General features: G+C 39.9%; 1 protein-coding gene across 1 annotated transcript in view; it reads left to right on the forward strand.

Moving 5' to 3' along the window:
• Positions 1-26,030, forward strand: part of EGF (epidermal growth factor) — a 96,155-nt gene that overhangs the window by 19,761 nt on the left and 50,364 nt on the right. Inside the window, 5 exon segments of the mRNA XM_047091156.1 lie at positions 5,272-5,471; positions 8,212-8,393; positions 8,754-8,981; positions 9,805-10,007; positions 25,414-25,539. Of these exon segments, the coding sequence (XP_046947112.1) occupies positions 5,272-5,471; positions 8,212-8,393; positions 8,754-8,981; positions 9,805-10,007; positions 25,414-25,539 (939 nt within the window).

Below are 26,030 nucleotides of genomic sequence, written 5' to 3' on the forward strand. Positions count from 1 at the left end.
TCTTGTCCCAGTTACCATCCTGAGAACCTGGAAGACCTCTTAAGGTTGACGATGAGAATCGGATTGAGGGTTTGGTAGGGGTTATTTTCTGCTTTAGATGACACATGTCTACCACCACTCTGGGACTAGGGTGGCAAACTTCATTCGCATTTTTCAGAAAGCAAAATTGGGCCCCTAGGCTTGTCTTTCAGAATTAAGATTTAAATTCACCTCTCTGGCTCCCCTTTCTGGATGTATTATTTCTGGGTCACTTGGTTTCTCTCTCACCTGCCTTGAATTTTGACACTAATGAATAAGCTGAGAAAAAAGCTATGATTGTCCACCAAAACAGGTGGGGATAGTCTTTTAGAATGAAATAAAACTTTCTGTGGTTCATAAAACCCAAGTTGCCCCTCAAGTCAGCCTCTTGAGAGGCAGTAATAAATGACTCTTCTTAGGGGTTTATGGTAGGAGCAGTGAAAGGTGTCAAGCTTTCTTATGTCATCAGGTCCATCACTTTAAATCTACCTTCTTTCTGCATGGTGTTGTTGAATCCTGGAGGTCTGGAGCTTCCTTTTCACTGTCTGTCCTGTGAACCTGAAGTCTGTTTCCAGATTTAGAGCAGAAAGCCTGTGGTGGGGAGAGCAGGGTGCCATATGGGCCTGAGAGAAGCCCAGGATTTTTTGTTAATCTGATTGCCAGGATCATTTATGTGCTAACTAGGTTCTGTGGGTCTTTGCCCCCAGGAGGCAGAAGAGCTTGGCTTCCTTTTCCCATTTACCTGTGTGGGACCTCTCCCACCAGCTCAGAGCAGGTGAAAAAGGGACTGTTGTGAAATAATTGTTTCTACCGCCCACTTCAATCAAAACATGCTTTTCCTAATTGACCTCTGAACCAGCTCTTGGAGTCACTAATGAACATCTTCAGGATGCTCCAAGCATTCTGGCCTCCTTTGTAATTTCTGCAGATCCCCTGCTAATCCCCAGGCTGAGAAGTCAGAGGCTTCAATTGATTTGCTGTGACCGGTTTGCTGTTTTGGGGTTTGTATTCCTTAGAAGTAATGTTTGATTTTCTGTGCACTTCCCTTTTACTGAATGGCACCCAAAATAAACACCATAGGTTTTGCCACGGGAAACTTTAGCTGTTCCAACATGCACATTCTGCTGACATTCAGATCCACAAATTGTCCCACACACTGATGTTTACAGAGTCTTTGACAGGTCTTAAAAACCCTAACTTATTTATCATTTCCTGTGGTAATACAGAATGACTATTTTACCAAGCCTAATTTTCAAAGTCTTTCATTTTTAAAAGAATCATGTTACATTTCATGTCTACAAATACTCACCCAGGCCCTACAGTTACACAAAATGATGCCAACAGTGTAGGGGGGGAATGAACAATGTTTTGAGGGAAGTGGAATTAAAACCAGTTACATAAGCAAAATGAAGATTGTAGTGTCTTAACATATAGCAATCCAGACCAAGGCAGGAAAGAGGGTGATATTGGGCTGCTAATTGGGCACCAACTAGTGGTGGTCGTTGGGAAACATCATTGGATTTCCTCATCTGAACTAGATCTATGATTTCCAGTTCACCAAGATGTAAGAATCATCTGGAATGTCTCACCCTCAGCCCAGCCCTTATACTAAATTGGAATCTTAAAGGAAGGGGTCTGCAAAAGACACACACACACACACACACACGCACACGCACACACACACACACACACAACATTCGGATTCTTTTGGACAATTTTAGGAAACACTGATAGGTAATGTTTAGGATCTTTTTAGTTCCAAGAGGATGCTATCTATGATTCACCAGTGAATGGGAAAAATCTGAAGAGTAAATTCATTAATTCATACTTAGTACTGTAATAAATATTTTCTATTTTTTGAAAAGTTACTGAAGTTAATGTTATGGTTTGTGTTTTATGGATCTAAGTATTCTTCAGATTTCTCTTTGATTTATTCATTGTAATATCTGGCCCATCTAGCTCATGGTGTTATATTAAGGATAAATGAGATAAAGATGTGAAAGTTTGTTGTTGTTGTTGTTGTTGTTATTATTGCTATTAGTAAAATAACCACTGTAGGATTGACTCTGCTTTTATGAATTTGATAGATCTGCTGGTGTCTTTGGCTTTGTTCCTTTGGTAAAAGCCAGACAAATTAGCAAATTACAATTGTTTCTTTATTACTTTTTTATTCAAAAATTTTGAGTACCTATTATGTACAAAGTGTTGTGCTATATTCTGTCTAAAATTTTTAAAGTACCTTTTCTTTCTCCTTTTTTTTTAAACCTGGAAAGCTCCCATTCAGTAATACTTTTATTTATTTAAATTTTTTTTTCAATGTTTATTCATTTTTGAAAGAGACAGAGAGAGAGCGGCAGGGGGTGGGATACAGAGAGACAGAGGGAGACAGAGAATCTGAAGCAGGCTCCAGGCTCTGAGCTGTCAGCACAGAGCCTGACGCTGGGCTTGGACTCACGAGCCAGGAGATCATGACCTAAGCTGAAATTGGATGTCCAATCGACTGAGCCACCCAGGTGCCCCTATTTGTTTTTTTTTTTAAGTCTTATTTATTTTTTTGTATTCTCAACACCCAGTGTGGGGCTTGCACTCATGACCCTGAGACCAAAAGTCATATGCTCTTCTGACTACCCAGCCAGGTGCCCCCATTTAGTAATACTTTTAATAAATAAGTTTTATTGAATGAATAAATGTATCACATAAGAAAACTAATAATACGTATTGGGTGCATTTATTCAATTTATAGAGAGTACATGATACACATTTCAAAAAGAGGACTCCTAGCAATAAATCTACAGGCCCACAGATCAGTAGCTATGAGCTTAGGGTGCCTTTTGCTATATGACTTCTTTTCCTCCAGGACACATTGCTGTGGGATAGATGAGTTACACCAACGTTCTCATCCAGGGGTTCAAACCTGAACAGTGGCACAAACCTATATAGTGAGACCTTGGTTGTGGGAATCGGCAGTGGCAAATTATATTTGTGTAGTGCTCCATAATTAATAAAATACTTTCCCCTATAAAATTTCATTTCTTTCCTCAATAATCCTCTGATGTAGCGGTGAGGTCCTGTGCAGGGAAGCTATGGCGCCAGGACTAGAAATAAGGTCTCCTGGCTCTCAGTCCAGTGCCCTCTTCCCATTTCTTCTATGATACTTCTGGTTCCATAGCTGGAGTGGCAATAGGAAATGGACTGTCCTCTGTATCTGTGCAGGAGTCTTCTGTTGTGTGAAAGATATGGGAAGAGTGATTTGAGCTAATTCTCCTAGACATTCATGCCAGGACCAATTTCAAACTCTCATGATCTTGCACCCCTTCCTTCCTCTTGTATCTATTCTGATGTCCTCTAAGGTGGAGTTAATGTTCTCTGACCTTAGAACATAATTCCTGAGTAAGAGGGTGTTAATCCATCATTACGTTTAATCTTTTTTTTAAATGTTTTTATTTATTTTTGAGACAGAGAGAGACAGAATATGAGCAGGGGAGGGGCAGAGAGAGAGGGAGACACAGAATCTGAAGCAGGCTCCAGGGTCTGAGCTGTCAGCACAGAGCCCAACGCGGGGCTTGAACTCATGGACCGTGAGAATATGACCTGAGCTGAATTCAGACGCTTAACCGACTGAGCCACCCAGGTACCCCTCATTCCGTTTAATCTTTAGAACAATGAACACGTTCACTATGTCACATTAAGGTATTAAAGTCTAGTGTGGATGCAGTGTGACTAATATGTGAGAATAATGTGAACCTCGCGGAGAAGCAAGAATATGTTAGCATTCATCTCCAATCCCCCACTCATCCCAGAGGTTCCAGAGTTATCTAAAGGCAGGGCTGAAGGAGCCTTCTCACACTCAGGCAGAAGAGACCAAGGCGACTAATCTGGCTGCAGGAGACGAAGCTATTCTCTGGCATTATCTTGAAGCATCAAAGGCAAGCTCTGTGCAGAGTCAGTCAATATGTGCTGAGGTTTCCAAAGAAAGGTATCAGGTTCCCAAAGCAGGTGTTGGATACTTGGGAGTCTGAGAGGGAAGGTGGCATCACCTGGAACAGGAGATGATAGGGTTAGGGCCCCGGGCACGGCCCTGCAGCAATTGAAACTCCAGTGCAGTCTACCACCCAAATTTAGCAGATAAAAATATAGGGCAACTAGGGGCGCCTGGGTGGCGCAGTCGGTTGGGCGTCCGACTTCAGCCAGGTCACGATCTCGCGGTCCGTGAGTTCGAGCCCCGCGTCAGGCTCTGGGCTGATGGCTCAGAGCCTGGAGCCTGTTTCCGATTCTGTGTCTGCGTCTGCCTCTCTCTCTGCCCCTCCCCCGTTCATGCTCTGTCTCTCTGTGTCCCAAAAAAATAAATAAACGTTGAAAAAAAAATTTAAAAAAATATAGGGCAACTAGTTAAATTTGAATTTCAGATAAACGTGAAATAATTTTTTTAGTGTAAGTATGTCCCATGCAACATACATGCAATTCAGATTGAACTGGGCATGCTGGGTTTTATGTGGCGATGCAAACAGAGACAAAGCATCTCAGAGCTTTCACAGGCTGGCATTTCGGTTTTTCCTGTTTCCACTTAAGACCTCTTCTTTCCATCATCTTCTATGTCATTACTCCAAAGTTCTTTCTGTTCATTAGGTAGGAAGAGGAGGTGGGCTCCATTTCCAAAATGATAATATCTGTAATATTATTTCCAATTTATATAATTAAAAGTTACCTTCATATAGACCACAATAGAAAACAGGTGGTTTCTTTTTTAACATAAAATGGCATCTTGTAGATCAGAGTAGAAAGTGGTTTTCTCTTCAAGTAGTTCTTTTTTTCATAATTGGCAATGTTCATTTCGTACAATCAATTTGTGAAGAAGACGATTTATAAAATTAAGTAGGAATACCTACAGGAACTTGTTCTCTATACAACTGTCTTCATTTAAAATACAAAACCAGGGGCACTTGGGTGGCTCAGTTGGTTAAGCATCTGACTTCAGCTCAGGTCATGATCTCATAGTTTGTGAGTTCAAGCCCTACATCAGGCTCTGTGCTGACAGCTCAGAGCCTGGGGCCTGCTTCAGATTCTGTGTCTCCCTCTCTCTCTGCCCTGCCCCCCCCCATCACACTCTGTGTCTCTCTCTAAAATAAGTAAACATAAAAATAAATAAAATATAAAAACAGTAATTAAGAATTAAGTCTACTTGTATTAGCTGTCATGGGAAAATACTTTATCTAAATCAGACAAAATCCTGAAAATGTCTTTCTTCCCACACAGGTCCTGAACCCTTCTTAATTTTCTCCCATGGAGGCAGTATCTTTAGGATTGACCTGGATGGAACTAATTATGAGCAGTTGGTGGCTGATGCTGGTGTATCAGTGATCATGGATTTTCATTACTATAAGAAAAGACTCTATTGGGTAGATCTAGAACGGCAACTTTTGCAAAGAGTTTTTCTGAATGGGACAAGGCAGGAGGTAAAGTACATTTCCCGAAGCATTTGAGGGATTTCTGTATAGGCTGACAAACATGATATAGTTAATTTGCAATGTATAGATGAGTGAAAATTACATTCCAATTCAAATGTTTCTGGCATTTGTGGATATTTCTTTATTTATTTTAAAGCTCATTCAGGGGTGCCTGGGTGGCTCAGTCGGTTAGGCGTCCAACTTCGGCTCAGGTCATGATCTCAAGGTCTGTGCGTTCAAGCCCCGTGTCGGGCTCTGTGCTTACAGCTCAGAGCCTGGAGCCTGTTTCAGATTCTGTGTGTCCCTCTCTCTCTGGCCCTCCCCCGTTTATGCTCTGTCTCTCCCTGTCTCAAAAATAAATAACGTTAAAAAAATTTTTTTAAAAAACCTCATTTATTTATTTTGAAGGAGAGAGAGAGAGAGAAAGGGGAAGAGAGAGGGAGGAGAGAGAGAATGCCAAGCAGGCCCATGCTGTTGATGCACAGCCTGAGGCAAGACTCCAACTCATAAACCATGAGATCATGAACTGAGCTAAAGCAAGAGTGGCACGCTTAACTGACTGAGCCACCCAGGCACCTCAGAGATATTTATTTAATCTGTATCTGTGGTATGTTACTAAATAAGCCCATAAATGTGGCACTGATATTCAGAAGCCCCCCAAAGGAATAGGATATGAATGTAATTTTGAAAATACTTAAGTTCATTAAGTACAGATTATTTACATGATTGCTTCCAGTGGTTCTCAGCTGAGGGCAATTTTGCCACTCGGGATATTTGGCAGTGTCTGGAAACATTTTTGGTTTTCACATCTGGATTGGGAAAGCAGGAGAATGAGGTAGTAGCATCTAGTGGGTAGAGGCCAGGGATGCTACAAAACATGCTACAATATACAGGATGGCCCCCACAACAAGGCATTATCTGGCCCCAAATGTCAGTTGTGCTGGAGTTGGGAACCTGTTTTGTCTAAATGTCTGTCATGGGTTTTAGTACTGATATTTAGGAGGAAAACCTTTTTTGATTCTTAAGGTGTTTGCACTGTGGAAAAAAAACAAGAAAGCAGGTGTCAGATATGGAGTATTTTGCTTCAAGTACATACAAAAGATCTTTAGTCTTTTTCCCTAACTGATGGAGCCCTTAAATGAGTCCCAGGAGGAATGTTCTCTCAATTCCTGAGAGGTGGATTATAGAGACATGTGACTGGAGAAACCTTAAGCATTTATTCCCAGCACAAAGTGCTCATTGTTTTGTTTGTTTTTCTTTAAACCAAACCTTTCTCCCTCCAGTTATTCTTAAAAGCTTCAATTAAGTGCTAATCTCTTTTATCACGTCTCTGATGCTTACTAATGTCACCTTTAGCAAGGTTGACTACTCAATATTCTCCAACTATCCGTAGAACAGTTTCAAAATCTTGAGTCTCAAAATCTGGAGGGTTTCCTGTCACAGACTAGGAAAAAAAATTAAACAGTTGTGACTTTGTGTCAAGTCATTAGGAGAGGATTGACCTGATGCCTAAAATCCACCATTGTTTTCCCTTCTTTGGATTAAAACATTATTTAAAAAGGACACCTGTTAAAATACAATTTACCTGGGTAAGCTAATATATTAAGATACTAGCAACTGGTTAAGTGGATTGGCTAGACTACTTTGTGTGAGGTATAGGAACAGTACAAGCTCGTGAGATTTTTGATCTCTGCCCATTCCAAGTTCAGTCAAGTCATGTCAGTGGCTGGAAATCAGCGATGGTGGCAATATTTACAAGCCAAGGAAACCTGCAACCTCACATACCAGGGCTTCTCCCCACCCCCCCTCCCTCCACCTCCTAGGAAGACTAACTGGTTTACCTGCATGCCCTGGAATTAGGAGATAACAGACATTTTTGTTTGGTCATTTTTACCATGAGAGAGCAGGAGGCTCTCCTACCCAAGGGCATAAAGAGAAGCCCTCACTTTGGGCCATAGGGTCATAGTATGAGGGCACTGAGGACCTATAGAAAGGGAGGGGCCTGATGGAAGAGGAGGGGCCATGAAAGTGGGACTCTAATGAGAAATTCATTTATTTTATTAAAAAAATTTTTTTAATGTTTGTTTATCTTTGAGAGAGAGACAGAGAGAGAGAGACAGAGAGACAGAGTGTGAGCGGGGGAGGGGCAGAGAGAGAGGGAGAGAATCCGAAGCAGGCTCCAGGCTCCGAGCTGTCAGCACAGAGCCCACCTCAGGGCTTGAACTCACAAACCGTGAGATCATGACCTGAGTGAGATCATGACCTGAGCCGAAGTCGGACGCCCAACCGACTGAGCCACCCAGGCGCCCCAAGAAATTCATTTATTTTAAAGTTCTGTGCACAAATGTCAAGCACATCTTTAGAATCTCACAGAGCTTAGAATTGGGTTCAGGTGAGGATATGGAAAATTCCATTAGCAAATGGATAAAGTGTCTTTAAAATAACTTGGAAATTCCACTGTTATTATGGTTGAAATTATTAGTACATTATGGTTGATTGCCTAATTTCAATAAGATAGGATAGTTTTCCACTTTAAAACTAATGTATAAATCCTATGCCCAGAAATATTCGTGTGGTAGGGTTAACATTGCTCTGTCAAAACAATGGCACCCTAACTGTGCCATATGTTAAGATCTTGTGAGTGCACAAAAATGACAAGTACCTAAAAGAATAGATTTTTATACATAAAGATGAAAACAATGGTTATGTGAATGAGAAAATATTAATATTTTGAAATTTGATTTTACAGACAGTATGCAATATAGAGAAAAATGTTTCAGGAATGGCAATAAATTGGATAAATGAAGAACTTATTTGGTCAAATCAACAGGAAGGAATCATTACAGTAACAGACATGAAAGGAAACAATTCCCGTGTTCTCTTAAGCGCCTTAAAATATCCTGCAAATGTAGCAATTGATCCAGTAGAAAGGTAACTGCTGTTTTCAGACACTGAAATGTATTTCAAAACGCTGATGGTAGTTCCTGGAATCATAGTATTTTGAACTCAAAAGGACCTTCTCATTGAGAAAGTGGCCTGAATTTGAACCAAGGCAGGCTCCCTGTACAAATAGTGCTTTTGAGTACCGTGATTTGCTGCTGTACAAGCACAATTGCTTTTTTAACTTGAAATCACATGGAATTTCCACAGCAGGGCAGTAAATGTTTGTTGAATTGGAATTTCATTCAAAATAGTCACACTCATCCTGGGGGCATCTGAAACACTGGAAGAGTTGGCCATTTAAATGACTTTACATTCAGTTATGTGTCTATGTAATGTGCTTGCTCTCAGGTTTATATTTTGGTCTTCAGAGGTGGCTGGCAGCCTCCACAGAGCAGATCTCAATGGTGTGGAAGTGAAGATTCTGTTAGAGACGTCAGAAAGAATAACTGCTGTGTCACTGGATGTGCTTGATAAACGGCTTTTTTGGATTCAGAACAATAGAGACGGAAGCAATTCTTATATTTGTTCCTGTAATTATGATGGAGGTTCTGTACATTTTAACAAACACCTTACGCAGTAAGTTGTGCTTTTGGCGTAAAAAACAATTGCTGTTTGAAGTTTGTCCAGTGGTTTAGCACAGACTGGGGCGTCCAAAAGACTTGAGAACCAGTCCTAGATTTACCATTTATAGGACAAGTGGCTTGTCCTATAACATAAGAAAATGATATCCTATATTAGGATAATGTCCTATAATATAATAAAAGATTAACCACTTATAGGAAGGTTACATGACTTCTCAGTTTCCTTTAACATGCGGATAATAGCAGTAGCTATTTTTTGGGATTATTGTGAAATTTAGTAAAATTAATTAAGTAAAGAAATGCAAATAAAAATAATTAACAGAGTTTTGGCATCTGGTAAATTCTCACATGTTGGTTACAGTTTTGTTTTGTTTTGTTTTGAATTACTATGTCATGTATTTGTGAAGCACCTATGTTTCATTTGATTTACTGTCTTGCCTGTAACTGACTCTCCTGCTTCTGGTAAGAGGCAGAAATTAGTCAAGTGTGAAATGGATACAACCAGAATGCACTCTTACACAATTCCTATTTTCTTCTTTGTTTTATTTTCATCACACTTAAGTGCTGATTAGCAAAAGAATGAGACAATGAAGTTTAAGCTAGAAATCATATCCCATTAATTCAGATTATGACTACATAAATAAAATTTTAAATTTAACATCTGCTTCTAAACCTAAAGGAGAAACAATTGGAAAGGTAGGTAATTAAAATTTAGTCAATACACTGAAATGAAGTGAAATGTTAATAAGCCCAGGAAGAAGTGTTCTGCTATTATTTATGGTTTTTTTTCTGTTTTTTTTTTTTTTTTTTTTTTTAAGGCACAGTTTGTTTGCAATGTCCCTTTTTGGTGATCGTATCTTCTATTCAACATGGAAAAAGAAGACAATTTGGATAGCTAACAAACACACTGGGAAGGATATGGTTAGAATCAACCTCAATCCATCATTTGTACCACCTGGTGGAATCAAAGTAGTGCATCCACTTTTACAGCCCAAGGCAGAGAGTGATGCTTGGGCACCTGGTGAGTTATCTTTGACCTTGAACAGGGTCTGGCACTTAGTCCCCACCTGTCCACCTGCTCAAGCCAGACACTTAGGAGCCATCCTTGATTCCTCCACTGCCTCACCCCCAATTTCCAATCTATCACCAAACCCTTTCCATTCTACCTCCTAAATACATCTCAAATATCCATTTCTCTTCTCTACTGCCACCACCATCGTCCAAACAACCAGCATTTCTTGCCTGTTCTGTTGTAGTAGCCAATCAACTAATCTTTCTGTTCTTGCCTCTTGACCTTAAATAGCTAATCTGATCCATTAACTCCCGTGCCTAAAACCCTTCAAAAGCTTTCCTGTGCCTTTAGACTGAAATGTAACATTTTACCAGGTTGATCAATATTTGATGAAACTTATCTAACACTCTGTTCCTCACTGGATTCTGACTCAAGTCTTTCCATAGTTGTTATGACATGCCATCCCCTTCACGTCTTTAGGCTTTTGGAGTCACTCCTTTCTCTTCCTAGACTTCCTTTCAATTCTGAGCTTCAGTATGTCCTCAGATAGGCAGTCTCTGGTCATCCAGTCAAGAGGAGGCAAGGGCCCTACCCCTTATTACCTATTTTTTTTTTCTCAGTACACCCTTCACTGAACTCACCCCAAGGTGTTTAGTCAGATAAGTTTTTTTTTAATGTTTACTTATTTAAAAATTTTTTTTTATATTTATTTATTTTTGAGAGACAGAGTGAGACAAAGTGAGACTGGGAGAGGGGCAGAGAGAGAGGGAGACACAGGATTGGAAACAGGCTCCAGGCTCTGAGCTGTCAGCACAGAGCCTGATGCGGGGCTCGAACCCACAGACTGTGAGATCATGACCTGAGCCGAAGTCGGACGCTTAACCGACTGAGCCACCCAGGCGCCCCAATGTTTATTTATTTTTGAGAGAGGGAGAGGGGGGTTCAGGGGAGAGAGAGGCAGACAGAGGGAGACAGGCGATCCCAAACAGTCTCAGTGCTATCAGCACCATCATGAACTGTGAGATCATGACCTGAGCTGAAACCAAGAATCACGTGCTCAACCAATGGAGCCACCCAGGTGGCCCCAGAGAAGTCATTTTTTAAAAACTGATACTTGAATTTGTAAAGCAGAAATTGTGGGAAACAGTTAATCTGTGGGTCGGAGTGTAACATTAAATAGCAACAACCTGGTGGAGTGTTATAAATGAGATGGTGACCATATTCCACACATGAACAGTGAAACTGATATTCTGCCAGATACCTTCCATGGGAAATAGGGACTCAAGCTGTCTTCAAATATGACTCATTGTCCAAGTGGTGATTACCCACAACAAAATTAGAACCAACAACTACTATGAATAATTATTGAGTGTCATTTGTAGTAGTTACAGATATGTCCATCAGCACCTCTTACATTTATGTGTAACCTCATGGTTTCCAAAGTATTTTCATGAACACTATTTTATTGGTTTGTCCACAGCAGTATTGTGAAACAGAAAGGTCAGCAATAACTGTGCTCATTTCATAACTGAACTGTTTAAAGCCTAGAGAAGTAGGGTGCGTTTTCCAAGATTACACAGCTTGTTAATGATGGATTATAGGAGAAAAAAAACCTGGTGCTAAGTCTGTTGTTCTTTCCACCATAAACACTTTAACTCTTCAGAATCCTTCACTATTACTCAGCTTTTTTTTGATAGGGAAGTCAAATACGATAACTGAAAGCATGAATTTCAGAAGGAAACCTATAATGATTTATTACAAAACAGCTTCAAACAATCTGGCAAAGAACAACATTTGGTTGGGAAGCCGCTGCCAGCTGCAGAGCTACAGGCTAACCTGAAATCTAGAAGACGGTGGCATTGGTGATATTGGCTCCAGTTATTGATCAAAGATTGGGCTTCATATATACTCCAAGTGTGAAGAGCTTTTGACTTCAAGGACGCTGTTACTTCAGCTACCATTAAATAGGTGTAAATTGTTTTAGTGCCTGGCAGAGCAGGAATTCTTCACGTGGGACTTAGGGTCTGTGAATCTCTTGATTGTATGGTTAGACGAAAATATGCAATTGTCCCTCCCTAGGAAGATGGTATGGAGCTGCCTTCAGGTTCCCAAAGTGCCTTCACGTTTAAAGACATACTACTCTAGAGGCTTGTTAGTTCCTTCTGGATAGTGGGCTTACAACAGGCGGATGGTAATAGTACTTTGGTTTGCAAGGCATTTAGTCACGAGATTACTTCAGTGGGGAGATAACTGAGAAAAATCGTGTAACCTGGTTGACATTATTTTTTACATAAAATGTAAGTATTTATACACATGAGAGTGTCAATAAACTTACTTCATGCCAAATGCCTAAACTATGACTTATCAAAGTATGTTCTAAAAGACACTAGTTCTGTGGGATTTTATGGGATTATTTGGGGCCAAAAAAGTTTCAGGATCAAATGGTTTAGACAGGCTGGGTTAAATGAAATTAAACAGGTGTCTTTTTCCCACGTGATTTCTCAGAACCACTCATCTGGCTAAGTGCCTTGTTAGTCTCTAAGGGCCCTACAACCTATGCCATTTTCCTATTTTATTTCCTACGCAGCAGTCCGCTTGACTCCTAACTCTATTCTTTCTAGCCAGACCACTTTCTTGAGATCTAGACCAAAAAGAAAAAAAGAGAGACTGAGGCACAGTGAGAGTTGAACTACAGAGAAAATTGATTTAAAACACTGGGGATTTATTCATAGCATATGAAAGTGAGCAGCCCCAGTGAAGACTGTCCGACCAAGGGCAAGGCCACAAAACTTCATAAGGAAGACTGCAGTCATTTTTTGGTTTAAATAATCCATGGCTAATTGATTCGGATTGCCTGGTTATAGAGGAGCTGGCTGCAGCTAATGGCTGAACCCCAAAGCCAAGCGGTAGAGCCACAGTTTCACCATCAGGATGGTTTTCTGATACTTCTGACCAGTTTCCTCAAGGTGGTCACTCAGTTCTCTCATCTGGGCCACACCTGCTTGCTGTCTGCACCCTCCAGGCTCAGGGTCCTGCAGTGGGCATGTGGAAAATTTCCTTATTAAGGCCTATATATTTATCTGCCTTCTGAGCATTTCTACTTGGATTTCTTTCAAGGGCCTCTGGCACAAAGGAAATAATTGGCCTACCAACTTTTACCTCCCTTTTCCCTGACTCCAGCGCCCCTATTTCAGTGGGTGGTATCTCACCCCATGTCCCAAGGCAGAAATCTGGGTATGACCCTTTCCTCTCTCTTTCCCACTCCCACCCCATGAAATCAACCTCCAGCTCCCACCAATCTCCCCACTTGCCATCGAACCACTCTTGCTCTATCTGGCAGTGATCCATCCCTAATGTCCGCTTCATCAGTGTTCCTGCCTCTCTTTTCCATGCTGCAGGGAGCATAACCCTTCAGAAATCAGAGCCCAATCATGCCATTCCTTGGTTAAAACCAATCAACAATTCTGTTGCCAATAATAAAAATCCAGTTTCTTTATTTAACCTGTTCACAGCTGTTCACAGAAGGTTCTCAGCTTCATCTCTTGCCATTATCTGTATTACATTCTGTGCTGCAGCCATGTTCAAAGGTTTCATTTCCTCCCACAAGACATGTTTGCTCTTTCCTCCAGGCCTTTCAGCATGTCCGGAAACATGCTTTCAATCCTTCTCTGCATGGGCTCATTTTCCTTATCCTCTGAGAAATAGCTCAAATTTCCTTCTTTCAGAAACACCTTTGCTGCCCCACTCATGATTAGCCTTGGTTAACTTTTCGCGAATAACAGATTTCCCTCACCTGTCACTTATTGTTCATCTTCCTAAATTTCCTTACTCCTACGAGGACAGGAGGACACCTCTCCATTGCACCCCCAGTGCATAGAGGACATTTTATAAATAATAGTTGAAAAAAAAAGACATTTCAAGAAGCCCAGAGATACACTCAAAATGTTTTGTATAGCCTATTCTACAATGGAAAATAAGAGATTTGTTCTATAAAAAAATAAACAAACAATAGTTGGGGGAAAAAAAGAGTGGAAAGAACACGCTTTGTCACTCTCTCCCCAAAATAATATGCTGAACAAGTTTTAAAGAGGTATCATATCTAAGTACATGTTGTTTTCGTTAGGTGCTGTAAGCCCTACCTTTCCCTTGGTGCAAGGGACAGTCTTCACTGGGGCTGCTCCCTTTGGTTTATTATAACTAAACTCCCAATGTTTTAAATTTTTTTTAATGTTTATTTTTGAGAAAGAGAGAGAGAAAGGGAGAGAGAGAGAGAGCATAAGCAGGGGAGGGGCAGAGACAGTGGGAGACACAGAATCTGAAGCAGGCTCCAGGCTCTGAGCTGTCAGCACAGATGCCGACATGGGGCTTGAACTCACGAACCGCGAGATCATGACCTGAGCCGAAGTTGGACGCTTAACCAACTGACCCACCCAGGCGCCCCTAAATTCCCAATGTTTTAAATCAGTTTTCTCACTTAATTCCCATTGTGCCTTAGTGTCTTTTTCTTTTTTTCTTTGAATTGATCTAGTTCTCAAGAAAGAGGTCTGAGCTAGAAATAATCATTTTAGAAGCCGCATGGGCTGCTGCATTGGAAATAAAATAGGACAATGCCACAGGCTGTCATCCTTAAAAATAATAGAAATAGGGACAACTGGGTGGTTCAGTTGGTTAAGCATCTGACTCTTGATCTTAGTGCAGGTCTTGATCTCAGGGTCATGAGTTCAAGCCCTGCATTGGGTTCTGTGCTGGGCATGCAGACTACTTTAAAAAAATAAACAACAACAACAACAAAAAGAAATAATATAAAGAGTCATAATTATTGAGTGAGTAATTATATTGTGATTGAGTATGTAAAGAATTATCTGCTCTGGCTTTACCCATATTATCTCATTTAATCTTCACAACAACCCTATGAACTAGGTATGATTATTATTACTATTTTATAGATTAAAAAGCTGAGTTGCAGAAATGCCACAATATCTTGTTCAAGGTCACACTCTGGAGGAATTGGGATTTGAACCCAGAGAGAGTGACACCATGCTTCTTCCCCAACCACACTCTTACTATTATCATTTCATATCTTAGATTCTGCCTTATTTGTTTCAAAAAAATCTGTAATTTGGTGTATTCTTATCTATCCATGGCCTCCTAGTAGTTAAATGCTTTGGTGTGCACAGATCATGGGGCCAAAACCTATTTCTCTCTCTCTCTTTCTCTCACACACACACGTGCGCACACACACACACACACACACACACACACCCCTCTCCCCTGGCTGTCACAGAATTGATCACCCAATTTTGTTGGTGTGATTAAAGTCACTAAGCAACAATGCTCTCCTGGCTGTCCCAACACCCACATTATTATATGAATCTCAGAGCCAGTGTGGGAACTCCTTTGTATACAGTGTTAATGACATTATTTCAAGCTCAGCTTCTGGTGATTTTTTGCAACTAGTTTGCTCACAGACTAGTTTTTATAAAAGGTCCAAATATCTTTGCTTTCTTCTGTTTTTTTCTTTTTGTATTCTGTAAGTGTAGATTCCAGTGGGGCACCTAGGTGGCTTAGTCGGTTAAGTGTCCAACTTTGGCTCCTGTCATGATATCACAGTTCACGAGTTCAAGTCCCAAGTCGGGCTCTGTGCTGACATCTCAGAGCCTGGAGCCTGCTTTGGATTCTGTGTCTCCCAGTCTCTCTGCCCCTCCCTGGCTAGTACTCTCTCTTCTCAAAAATAAATAAAACATTAAAAAAATGTAGATTCCAGTGTTATGCTCATAAGAGTTTCAAAAGCATATTCTGTGGTAAATGAAGGGTGTCTACTATCAACACTGTGCAAAATGCTTTGTATTCATTTCTTGCACAAAAAATATTGCTGAATTTCTTTAGTTCTGAGAGTTCGTGAAGGAGAATTGCTCCCACCTGGAGGTCTACCTGCTCATGGAAGTGATTAGTATAGATAAAACAGCCCAAGTGGGACTCTGATTCATTTTAATTATGTCATTGCTGGAGGGTCTACTATAAAACCTTGGTTATTTGGAAACTTCTAGAAAAGAATCATCCTAGAATTATAAGTATTTTTTTTACATAATTTTTCCCCAATTTTTTTATTGTAGTAAAATAATGGTACAAATTTACCATCTTAACTATTTTTTTAAGTTTATTTATTTTGAGAGAGAGAGAGAGAGAGAGAGAGAGAGTGTGTGTGTGTGTGTGTGTGTGTGTGTGTGTGTGCATGAGCAGAGGAAGGATAGAGGAGGGAAGCAGGGGAGAGAATCCTGAGTGGGTTCTGTGCTGTCAGCTTGGAGCTTGACGGCAAGTTTCGAACCCCTAAACAGCAAGGTCATGACCTCAGCCAAAAATCAAGGATTGGATGCTTAATCAACTGAGCTGCCTAGGCACTTCACCATCTTAACTATTTTTATTGTACAGTTCAGTGGCATTGAGTACATTCACATTGTTGTATAACATCGCCACCATCCATCTCCATAACATCCATAACTCTTTTCATCTTATAAAACCACAATTCTATATGCATCAACGATAACATCTCTCAGCCTCTGGCAATCACCATTGTACTTTCTGTCTTTATGATTTTGACTACCCTCTGCACCTCATATAGGTAGAATCATACAGTTGTCTTGTGACTGGTTTATTTCACTTAGCATAATGTTCTCGTTTCATCCATGTTTTTATTTTATTTTATTTTATTTTATTTTATTTTATTTTATTTTATTTTATTTTATTTTATTTTATTTTATTTTATTTTATTTTATTTTATTTTATTTTATTTTATTTTACATCCAAGTTAGTTAGCATATAGTGCAACAATGATTTCAGGGGTAGATTCCTTAATGCCTCTTACCCATTTAGCCCATCCCCCCTCCCCCCCACCCCTCCAGTAACTCTCTGTTTGTTCTCCATATTTAAGAGTCTCTTATGTTGGGGCACCTGGGGGGCTCAGTTGGTCAAGCATGTGACTTCAGCTCAGGTCATGATCTCACAGTTCATGAGTTTGAGCCCTGTGTCAGGTTTTGTGCTGACAGCACAGAACCTGGAACCTGCTTTAGATTCTGTGTCTCGCCCCTCTCCCACTCGTTCTTGGCACACGCTCTCTCCCTCTCTCTCTCTCTCTCTCTCAAAAATAAATACACATTAAAAAAATTTTTTTAAGTCTCTTATGTTTTGTCCCCCTCCCTGTTTTTATATTATTTTTGCTTCCCTTCCCTTGTGTTCAAGTCCTCACGAGTGAAGTCATATGACATTTGTCTTACTCTGACTAGCTAATTTCCCTTAGCATAATACCCTCTAGTTCCATCCATGTAGTTGCGAATGGCAAGATTTCATTCTTTTTGGTTGCCAAGTAATACTCCATTCATCTTTATCCATTCATCCATCGATGGACATTTGGGCTCTTGCCATACTTTGGCTATTGTTGATGGCGCTGCTATGAACATTGAGGTGCATGTGCCCCTTCATTATTTCATCCATGTTTTAACATATGTCAGAATTTCCTTCCTTTTTAAGGCTGAATAATATTCTATTGTGTGTATATACCACATTTTGCTTATTCATTCATCTGTCGATGTATACCTGGGTTATTTCCCTGTATTTGCTGTTGTGAAAAATGCTGCAATGAACATGGGTGTGCAAATATCTGAAGACTCTGCTTTCAATTCTTTTGGATATATACCCAGAAGTGAATTGCTAGATCATATGGTATTTTCATTTTTAATTTTTTGAGGAACCACCATACTATATTCCACCCAGTAGCTGTACCATATTATATTTCCACTGATGCTTATTTTCTGTTTTCATATAATTTGAAATGATCCAGTTCAAACACCTACATCTCTCTGTTTTTCATAAAAATCTTAGTAAAATATGGGTGGCTATATCTTCCTAACTTTATAAATAATTGTTGATATTTTGTTAATGACTAGGATCAGATTTACAAAGATACATGTCACTGGGCATTCATCAGACTAGTGTGAGACAAAGCTCAGTTTTATTTTATTTATTTACTATTATTTTCCATTTGAGAGTGAGACAGAGTGTGGACAGGGGAGAGGGGGAGATGGAGAGAGCGAGAATCTTAAGGAGGCTGTACGCTCAGCCCAGCGCCTGACACAGGGCTCAATCCCACAATCCTGGGATCATGATCTGAGCTGAAATCGAGTTGGATGCTCAACTGACTGAACCACCCAGGCGCCCCCAAAGCTGCATTTTAAATGCAGGTTTGCACTGACACAAAATTGCTACTACTTGAAATGTCTTTTAAATATTTTGAATGGTTCTTTTATCATTTTTCTGTCTTCTTTCTTGCTGTCAGCTCTTACTTTTTGCTGTTTTTCTCACGCCTGGCCATGGACTCTGTTTATTTTCTAATCTGAGGTATTTCTTTGCCATTTATTTATTGGGGAAACCAGATCATTTGTCCAATAGAATTTCCACATTTTGGATTTTGCAGATCAAAACCCCATGGTGTCATTTAACATGGCTCTGTATTTCCTGTAAGCAGGTAGTTTTGGCCTAGAAGACTGATCAGATTCAGATTTTTTGTAAGACTAATTTATAGGAGGTACTGTATGCTTCCTACTGATCACACTAGGGGACATGTAGTGGCTAATTCTGGATTTTATTGTGATGTTCAAGGGTCATTAGCAGTTCAGGTGTGGCCAATGTGGTCCATCCTTTGTAAAGTTTCCCATCAACCTTTCACATAATTGTTTCAGAAGCTATTGGTTATCATTGCCTAGAGCCATTTTTTTTCATTAGAGTTTCAAAGTGATGACATTCTAATTGTATCACCGCTTATGCATTTGTTAGCTGAAGAACTTTTCTACATCAACTATGATTTCCCTGGGGAGGATCTTTTATAGGAAATGTAAATTAAATGTTCAGTTCTTTCCCTTATCTGTTTTTGAAATAAAGGGTCTTTAAAAAAAATGTTCATTTATTTTTGTGGGAGAGGGAGCGTGAGCAGGAGAGGGGCTGAGAGGGAGACAGAGAATACCAACCAGGCTCCACATTCTGCTAGTGCTGAGCGCCAGGTGGGACTCCAACTCATGAACCATGAGATCCTGACCTGAGCCGAAATCAAAATCAGACCCTAACTGACTGAGCCACTCAGGTGCCCCAAGGGTCTCTTTTTAAGCATCTTGATAAACTCATAGATTTAAAAAAATATTTGACATGTGTCTATTCATTGCAGTTATTATCATTTTGACACTCAAATTGTACCATCTTTCTCTAGGAAGATACCTGAATTGAGGCTTCTAGTCTTTGTGGGAGAGATGACCAGTAGGGTCATCTCAGCTGCCCTCTCCCAGTAACTGACCCTGGTAGTCTGGAAACCTGGGCTGAAGCAATGTGTGGGCTTACTGGAATCATGCAGTCCCTTCTGCCAGCCGGGAATGCAGTGGGGATGGGGAGTGACAATGGGAGTGGCATTAACACCTTGCATTTCCATCTCTGTGCTGTGGGGTGCCATGGTCACACTCGTCAGAAATGGCTACAAAATAAGACTGAGTGGGCCCAAGGGGCTCTTCTGAGAGTGAAAAGAATGTGCAGTAAAACCTTGGTTTGAGAGCATAATTCTTTCCGGAAACATGCTTGTAATCCAAAGTACTTATATATCAAAGCTAATTTCCCCATAAGAAATAATGGAAACACAGATGATTCATTCCACAACCCCAAAATATTCATATAAAAATGATTACAATACTGTAATATAATACAAAATAATAAAGAAAATACAAAATATAAAGAAAAATAAACAAATTAACCTGCCCTTACCTTTGAAAACCTTTATGGCTGGTGTGAGGGAGACAAGAGAAAGGAGGGTTATTGTGTAGGAGGACTTTCACTATCACTGACAGATGTTGAGTACAGTATAGTATTTTTTTTAAATTTTTAAATGTTTGTTTATTGTTGAGAGAGAGACAAAGCATGAGTGGGTGGTGGGAGAGAGGGAGACACAGAATTTGAAGCAGGCTCTGTGCTACAAGCTGTCAGCAGAGAGCCTGAAGTAGGGCTCGAATTCACGAAATCATGACCTCAGCTGAAGTCGGACACTTAACTGACTGAGCCACCCAGGCATCCCTACAGCACAGTATTGATAAAATCTTGTCATCTACTGTATTTAATGTAACTGGCAATAAGGCAGCAGAGGAAAGGGTCTATATCTGCAGGCAGCCTGACCTAGAATGAAGCAAAAGCATTCCGAAGCTTTCTCTTGTATGGAAAAGCAAGGGACTGTCCATAGGTGCTTTGAAGTGACAAAACATACACTAGTGCCAGGTGTGGGCACCTTCCAACGTTCTGAAAAATCACTGATTTCTGTGGCCTGAGACTGAGCATCCAAGCATGGGAGACAATCACCCACAATCCAGAGAGAGAGAGAGAGAGAGAGGGAGAGAGAGAGGGAGGGGAGAGAGAGAGAGGGAGGGAAGAACCATTGGGTCATTTGTGATTGTTATGTTTAGTGTCATGTACTACTCATATTGCAAGACATCACTCACTTATGAATTTAAAGTTTATTAGAAATGTTTGTTTGTCTTGAGGAACACTCACAGAAAAAGTTACAGCCCAAGGTGTTTTACTGTATTTTTTAACTGTTCAGAGGCTGTTGATTTGTTTACGTTCTGATTCTTAGAGGAATTTAGGTGGCTCAGGATACCAACTAGCTGAATTCTGGCTAAGTGGTTTTTGTTTTTATTGTAATTGGGAATTCCAATAGCACAGAATGACCATTCTAGTATTTTCTTCCTTGTTATTGCTATTAACAAAGAAGAATAAATATACAGTTTGGAAAGTTTTTAAGGAAATTGAAGAAGTCATTTACTCAGGGAACTCAGTAATGGGTAAGACAATAAATAAATGAAGCAAAAATATAACTAGGTTCTTATAGAAAATATATTATAGGGGCACCTGGGTGGCTCAGTCGGTTAAGTGTTGACTTCGGCTTAAGGCCTGATCTCGTGATTTGTGAGTTCAAGCCCCGCATCCGGGTCTGTGCTGACAGTGGGGTCTGGAGCCTGCTTCAGATTCTGTGTCTCCCTCTCTCTCTGCTTCTCCCCTGCTCATGCTCTTTCTCTCTCTCTCAAAAATGAATAAATATTGAACAAATTTAAAAAAGAAAATAAATTAGAAATAAAATATAGGTGTCTATAAAAACCCATAGTTATATATACACACACATACAAGTGTACGTATATACACAAATATATATATATATATACAAAAAAATATATATATATATATATATATAAATGGGGTCTACAACCAGAAGGCTTGAGCTTGAGTCCCAGATTTACCCCTTATTACCCATATGTGATCCTAAACACACTATTTCCTAATCTGTAAAATGAAAGATCATATGTGCTGTGATTAGTGAAGGGCTTCTTTTGAAAATTAAATGTGAAGATTTAAATGCTTTATAAAATGTTATTCCAATTTTTTATTGTATATGCTAAATACTGGATGTGCTAATATTTAGTTATAAGACTGGTTAAAGTGAATGGGTTCAAATGGAAGAGACTAGGAAGGCTCTGTTGATGAGGCGAGTCTTACACTGAATTTGAGGTAGGGAAAAGGTGACCAGAGAAACAAAGCAGGTTGGGGAATCACATGTGCACCGTTTCAGAACGGGCCAGGGTAAAATTTACAGATTTACTCAGCGTTAGAAAAGCTCACGAGAGCCTGTGTGTTAGGCAGGCATTTATTGAAGGCGCAGTTGGTGGTGGACATTAACTCTGTGATTAGGAGCTTTAATGTGATCTCAGAGGTAATTAAGCTGCACTGCTGGGCTCTGGGAAGGGGTGTTATTTGAGGTCAGCCGCAGTGGTTTTCAGTGCTAGCTTTGGCCTAATTTGAAGCTGAAGAACAGCAGCAGATTAAGAAGATTAAACAAAAATATAGCCCTCAATCCTCTATGTTTTGCCACTTCCTAAAATGACCTTTTAAAGTGTTTGGTGCCTGAATTCAGGTCGTATCCTCAGCCTAACCATTTAGAGGAAATAGTGATTGCTTTCCTGCCCATCTTCACCATTAAAGAGTGATATATATTGCTAAGGAGTACCATTAAAACCATCAGCAGCATGGTAGCATGGAAGGAGGCTTTGACTGGTATAGTCTATCTGAGTTCTAACCTAAGGTTGACTGGAAATTCAAGGAAAAACTAAGTAAAGGAGTTAAGTCGCAGGTGACATGATCACTGCTTTGTTTGTGCATATATTCTGTATGTTTGAGGTATACCTGTGCTGTAAAAGGCACCATGCTAGATGCCGTTTGGACTATGAAATGTGAATGGGTTGCATGCCTTATCCTCAGGAAGCTTATTGGTTAATGGAAAAAGGATGTACATACATAATTGTGATGGCAGTGGGATGGAAGGTGATGATAGTAAGAGCAGAGGTGAGCACAGGTGAGAGGTAGGAGAAGAGTACAAAAAAGAAATAAGTAATATTAGATCTAGATTAAGAACAGAGCATTTCCCGTACCCTGGATGCTAATTGTTTTTCTTCATTAGGCAGTTTGAGTCCCTATTAACACATCATAAGCAGTAATTAAGGTTGAGACTCTTTAGAGGTATAAACTTAGAGGAATTTACCACAAACATCTGGCTCTGTACAGAACCGTAAAAATTTCATTTTTAAAATATGTGATCTCAAAGCATATTTATTCCAACACTTTTATTTCATAGATTAAGAAACTAAGGTTAAAGAGATAATGATTTGATGTAAAGGCAGAATCAAGACAGAACTCAGTTTTCCTAGTCTTTAATTAAGTACTTGCCTATCATGCTGGATTTGGAAAGGTTTTTATAAGGGATATTCATAGGAAGCATAATTCCTCGATTTTTTTGTTACCAAGAAAATGGAAGCACTTTGGTGCCATTAAAAGGCCAACTCCGGGGACTGCCTCTCCACCTACTAGATAGGGTGTTGCTGGATTCATGAATCATTTAATAAAGCCAATTAGATCTTCAAATTAAAAAAAAAAGGCCAAGCCAGACCTTTCTGTATTTTTGTTGTTGTTATTCTCTTGCAAAATTTATAAATTCAAAAATAAATATAAATTTAAAAAATACATTTAAAAAAATTTGAAGTGGGTGCATTTGTCTCCTAATTTTAGTCATTTACTTTTAACATTTGGATCATTTTATTTTTCATCTTGCTTAGTTACACTTTGAACATGTAAAGCATGTAGGAACCTGAAAGCAGTGTAATTATACATGTGTGATTAGTGTAAAAACCATAGACAAGAAACAAAATTTTGGGAATCAGTATCCAAGACACTATTCAACGTATATCTGAACTGATTCAGTAGGTAGGTGATATTGCAACAGTATTGAATAATTGGCAAGATTTATTTCATATTTAATTCTGTCATCATGTCCTAATAAGTTAAATTTTTTTAATGTTTTATTTATTTTTGAGAGAGAGAGGGACAGAGCGTGAGTAGGGGAGGGGCAGAGAGAGAGAAGGAGACACAGAATCTGAAGCAGGCTCCAGGCTCTGAGCTGTCAGCACAGAGCCCCGCTCAGAGCTTGAACCCACGAACTGCGAGATCATGACCTGAGCCGAAGTTGGATGCTTAACTGACTGAGTCACCCAGGTGTCCTGAATAAACAAGTTTAAAATCACCAAGGAAATAACACAGACTTGCTAAAAGGAGGTATTCATAACTGAGGTGAGGCTGGGAAGTTTCATTGGTACATTCAGTATTCAGTGTTTGAGGTATTGCTCAAAGTGTGTGTGAAGACTTACAGCAACAGAATCAGAATGATTCCTGAAATGCAGATTCCTGAGCCTTTCTCTTGATTTTTACCAAATCAGAATCCCTAAAGGGTGGCATGCCAGGTAGTCTCGATGCACACTCGAGACATTTTCAAGAGGCCAAGAATATGTTATGTTTTTACTGTGTCGTGGTGTTATTGGTCAAAAAGAGTGTTTACTGACTTGAAATAGAAGGAAATTGGTACAGAGTAAGGAGACCTCTTTATAAGTAGATAAACAGGGACCAGAGAAGAGCCCTACACGGAGAAAGAATGGCCTCAGCTTCTTGCACTGCTGAGCTCAGGCTGTCACTGGTTTGTTCCCTGTGCCATTCACAGCAAAGCTGTGTTTTTAGCAGAGCTTCTGTTGGGTCCTTTTCATTATTCATAGGCTCTCACTGATCTCAACCCCTCCATGACTTCTGATCCATGACCCCCGCCTTCTTCCCTTACTGTCACCTCTTGCCAGAGTTCTGGCTTCCATTTCTAAATGGATCCTGAAATCTGCTCTCAGACTCAAGCTTAACTCTGTATCTCCAAGAACATGTTACAAATTATCCTGTCGATGTTAAAATTGGTAAAAAAGGAGAAGGAGCACGATTTGAGCAGGGATCCATGTGTTACTAGTTTGTCTCTTGACTCTGGCTCTGAAAATCAAAGGTGCTAAGTTGGCCATTTGTTGTTCCATATACTTGGCTAATTCAACCCAAACACCTACCTCACAAAGCAGATTCTGCTATTTACCCTGGGCTATTTTGTAAAACATGGAATACTGGCTGCAAAAAACTCAGAAATTTGAGGACAAGATATATGGCAGTGGTGTATTTTAAGTCTGAAAGATGTTCTTTAAATAATGATCCTAAAAACTGAATATATAGATCAAACCTATAACTATTATATTTAAAAAAAGATGTTCTTAGGATTGAAGCTTTTTTGTTTCTTAAACAGGTATTTCATTTTCAGAATTTTTGTTTTATTATTCTTTTTTTATAAAAGTAAATCAGAATGAGTGAAATAAAGGGGATTAAGAGTACACTTAACTTGGGGTGCCTGGGTGGCTCAGTCAGTTGAGCCTCCAACTTCAGCTCAGGTCATGATCTTCTGGTTTGTGAATTGGAGCCCCATATATGTCTCTTTGCTGTCAGTGTGGAGCCTGCTTTGAATCCTCTCTCTCTCTCTCTCTCCCTCTCTGTCCCCACCTCTCAAAAATAAATAAACACTTAAAAAAGGAGTACAGTTATCTGGATGAGCACTGAGAAATGTATAGAATTGTATACGTATAAATATAAATGTATTTTATTATATATTATATATATATAGTAAGTAAAGCAGAAATGAAAAACTGATAACTTGTGTTTAGTGTTTATAACCCAAGGAATGAAATCTCCAGCTAATTAGGATGTCTGATCCTGAGTGCTTTTGTAGGAATAATACAATTAGAGAAATAAGTGGGCTGCCTCTCTGAATGCTTCAGAATCCAGACTAACACTGTTTGGCTCCAAAGCAGTGTCACCACCATGAAAGACAACACCCCTTCTTTTGTCACAGGGAGATTAGACTTCTAAGAACCACGAAGGGATCAAGCAGTGTCCTTGTCAAAATACACCTCCACTCCAAATAAACCATCTTCTTTTTTAGGTCAGAAACTCTGCAAGCTGAGGAAAGGTAACTGCACAGGCAGCGTGTGTGAGCAAGACTCTAAGTCCCATTTGTGCACGTGCGCGGAGGGGTATACTTTAAGCCCAGATGGAAAGCACTGTGAAGGTAACCTGTGGGGTAGCTACCTAAAACAAGTGTAGCCTGCCTGAGCTAGGGCTGTTCTCCAGTGGGTCATGGAGAGCCTCGAAGTGAAACCAACTTGAGGTTTCTCCCCTTCCCCCCACAGAAAAATAATTTTTTGTTGTTGTTGTTGAAGCCTTTGTAATAACTTTCAGATCTCCTTTATGTCTTGTGTTCCTAGATCAAATTCTCTCAGAGGCTACTCAGAGCTGGATATAAGGCAGGGATTCTCTGAGTGGACTCCATGGACCTCCATGGGTTTGATAGTGAGCAAAAATGTCAGTATTTTCAGATCTTGTTAAGGTAGTAAGATTGTTTCATAACTATCATTAGATCCTCAAAGAGTAAATGAAGTCCGCACCTTATCCCATAAAGGTGTGACAGGATCTTGAGACACTGTGCACCAGGGCTGGTTATCTAGGGCTCCTCCTGTTTTGAAGCTTCAGGCCCAATTCAGTAAACCCAGGAGAAGTGCT

This window comes from Lynx rufus, unplaced genomic scaffold (genome assembly GCF_022079265.1).
Source record: "Lynx rufus isolate CCGP_SWC_20201006 ecotype Redwood Valley unplaced genomic scaffold, mLynRuf1.p SCAF_3, whole genome shotgun sequence".
Taxonomy (NCBI): Eukaryota; Metazoa; Chordata; class Mammalia; order Carnivora; family Felidae; genus Lynx; species Lynx rufus.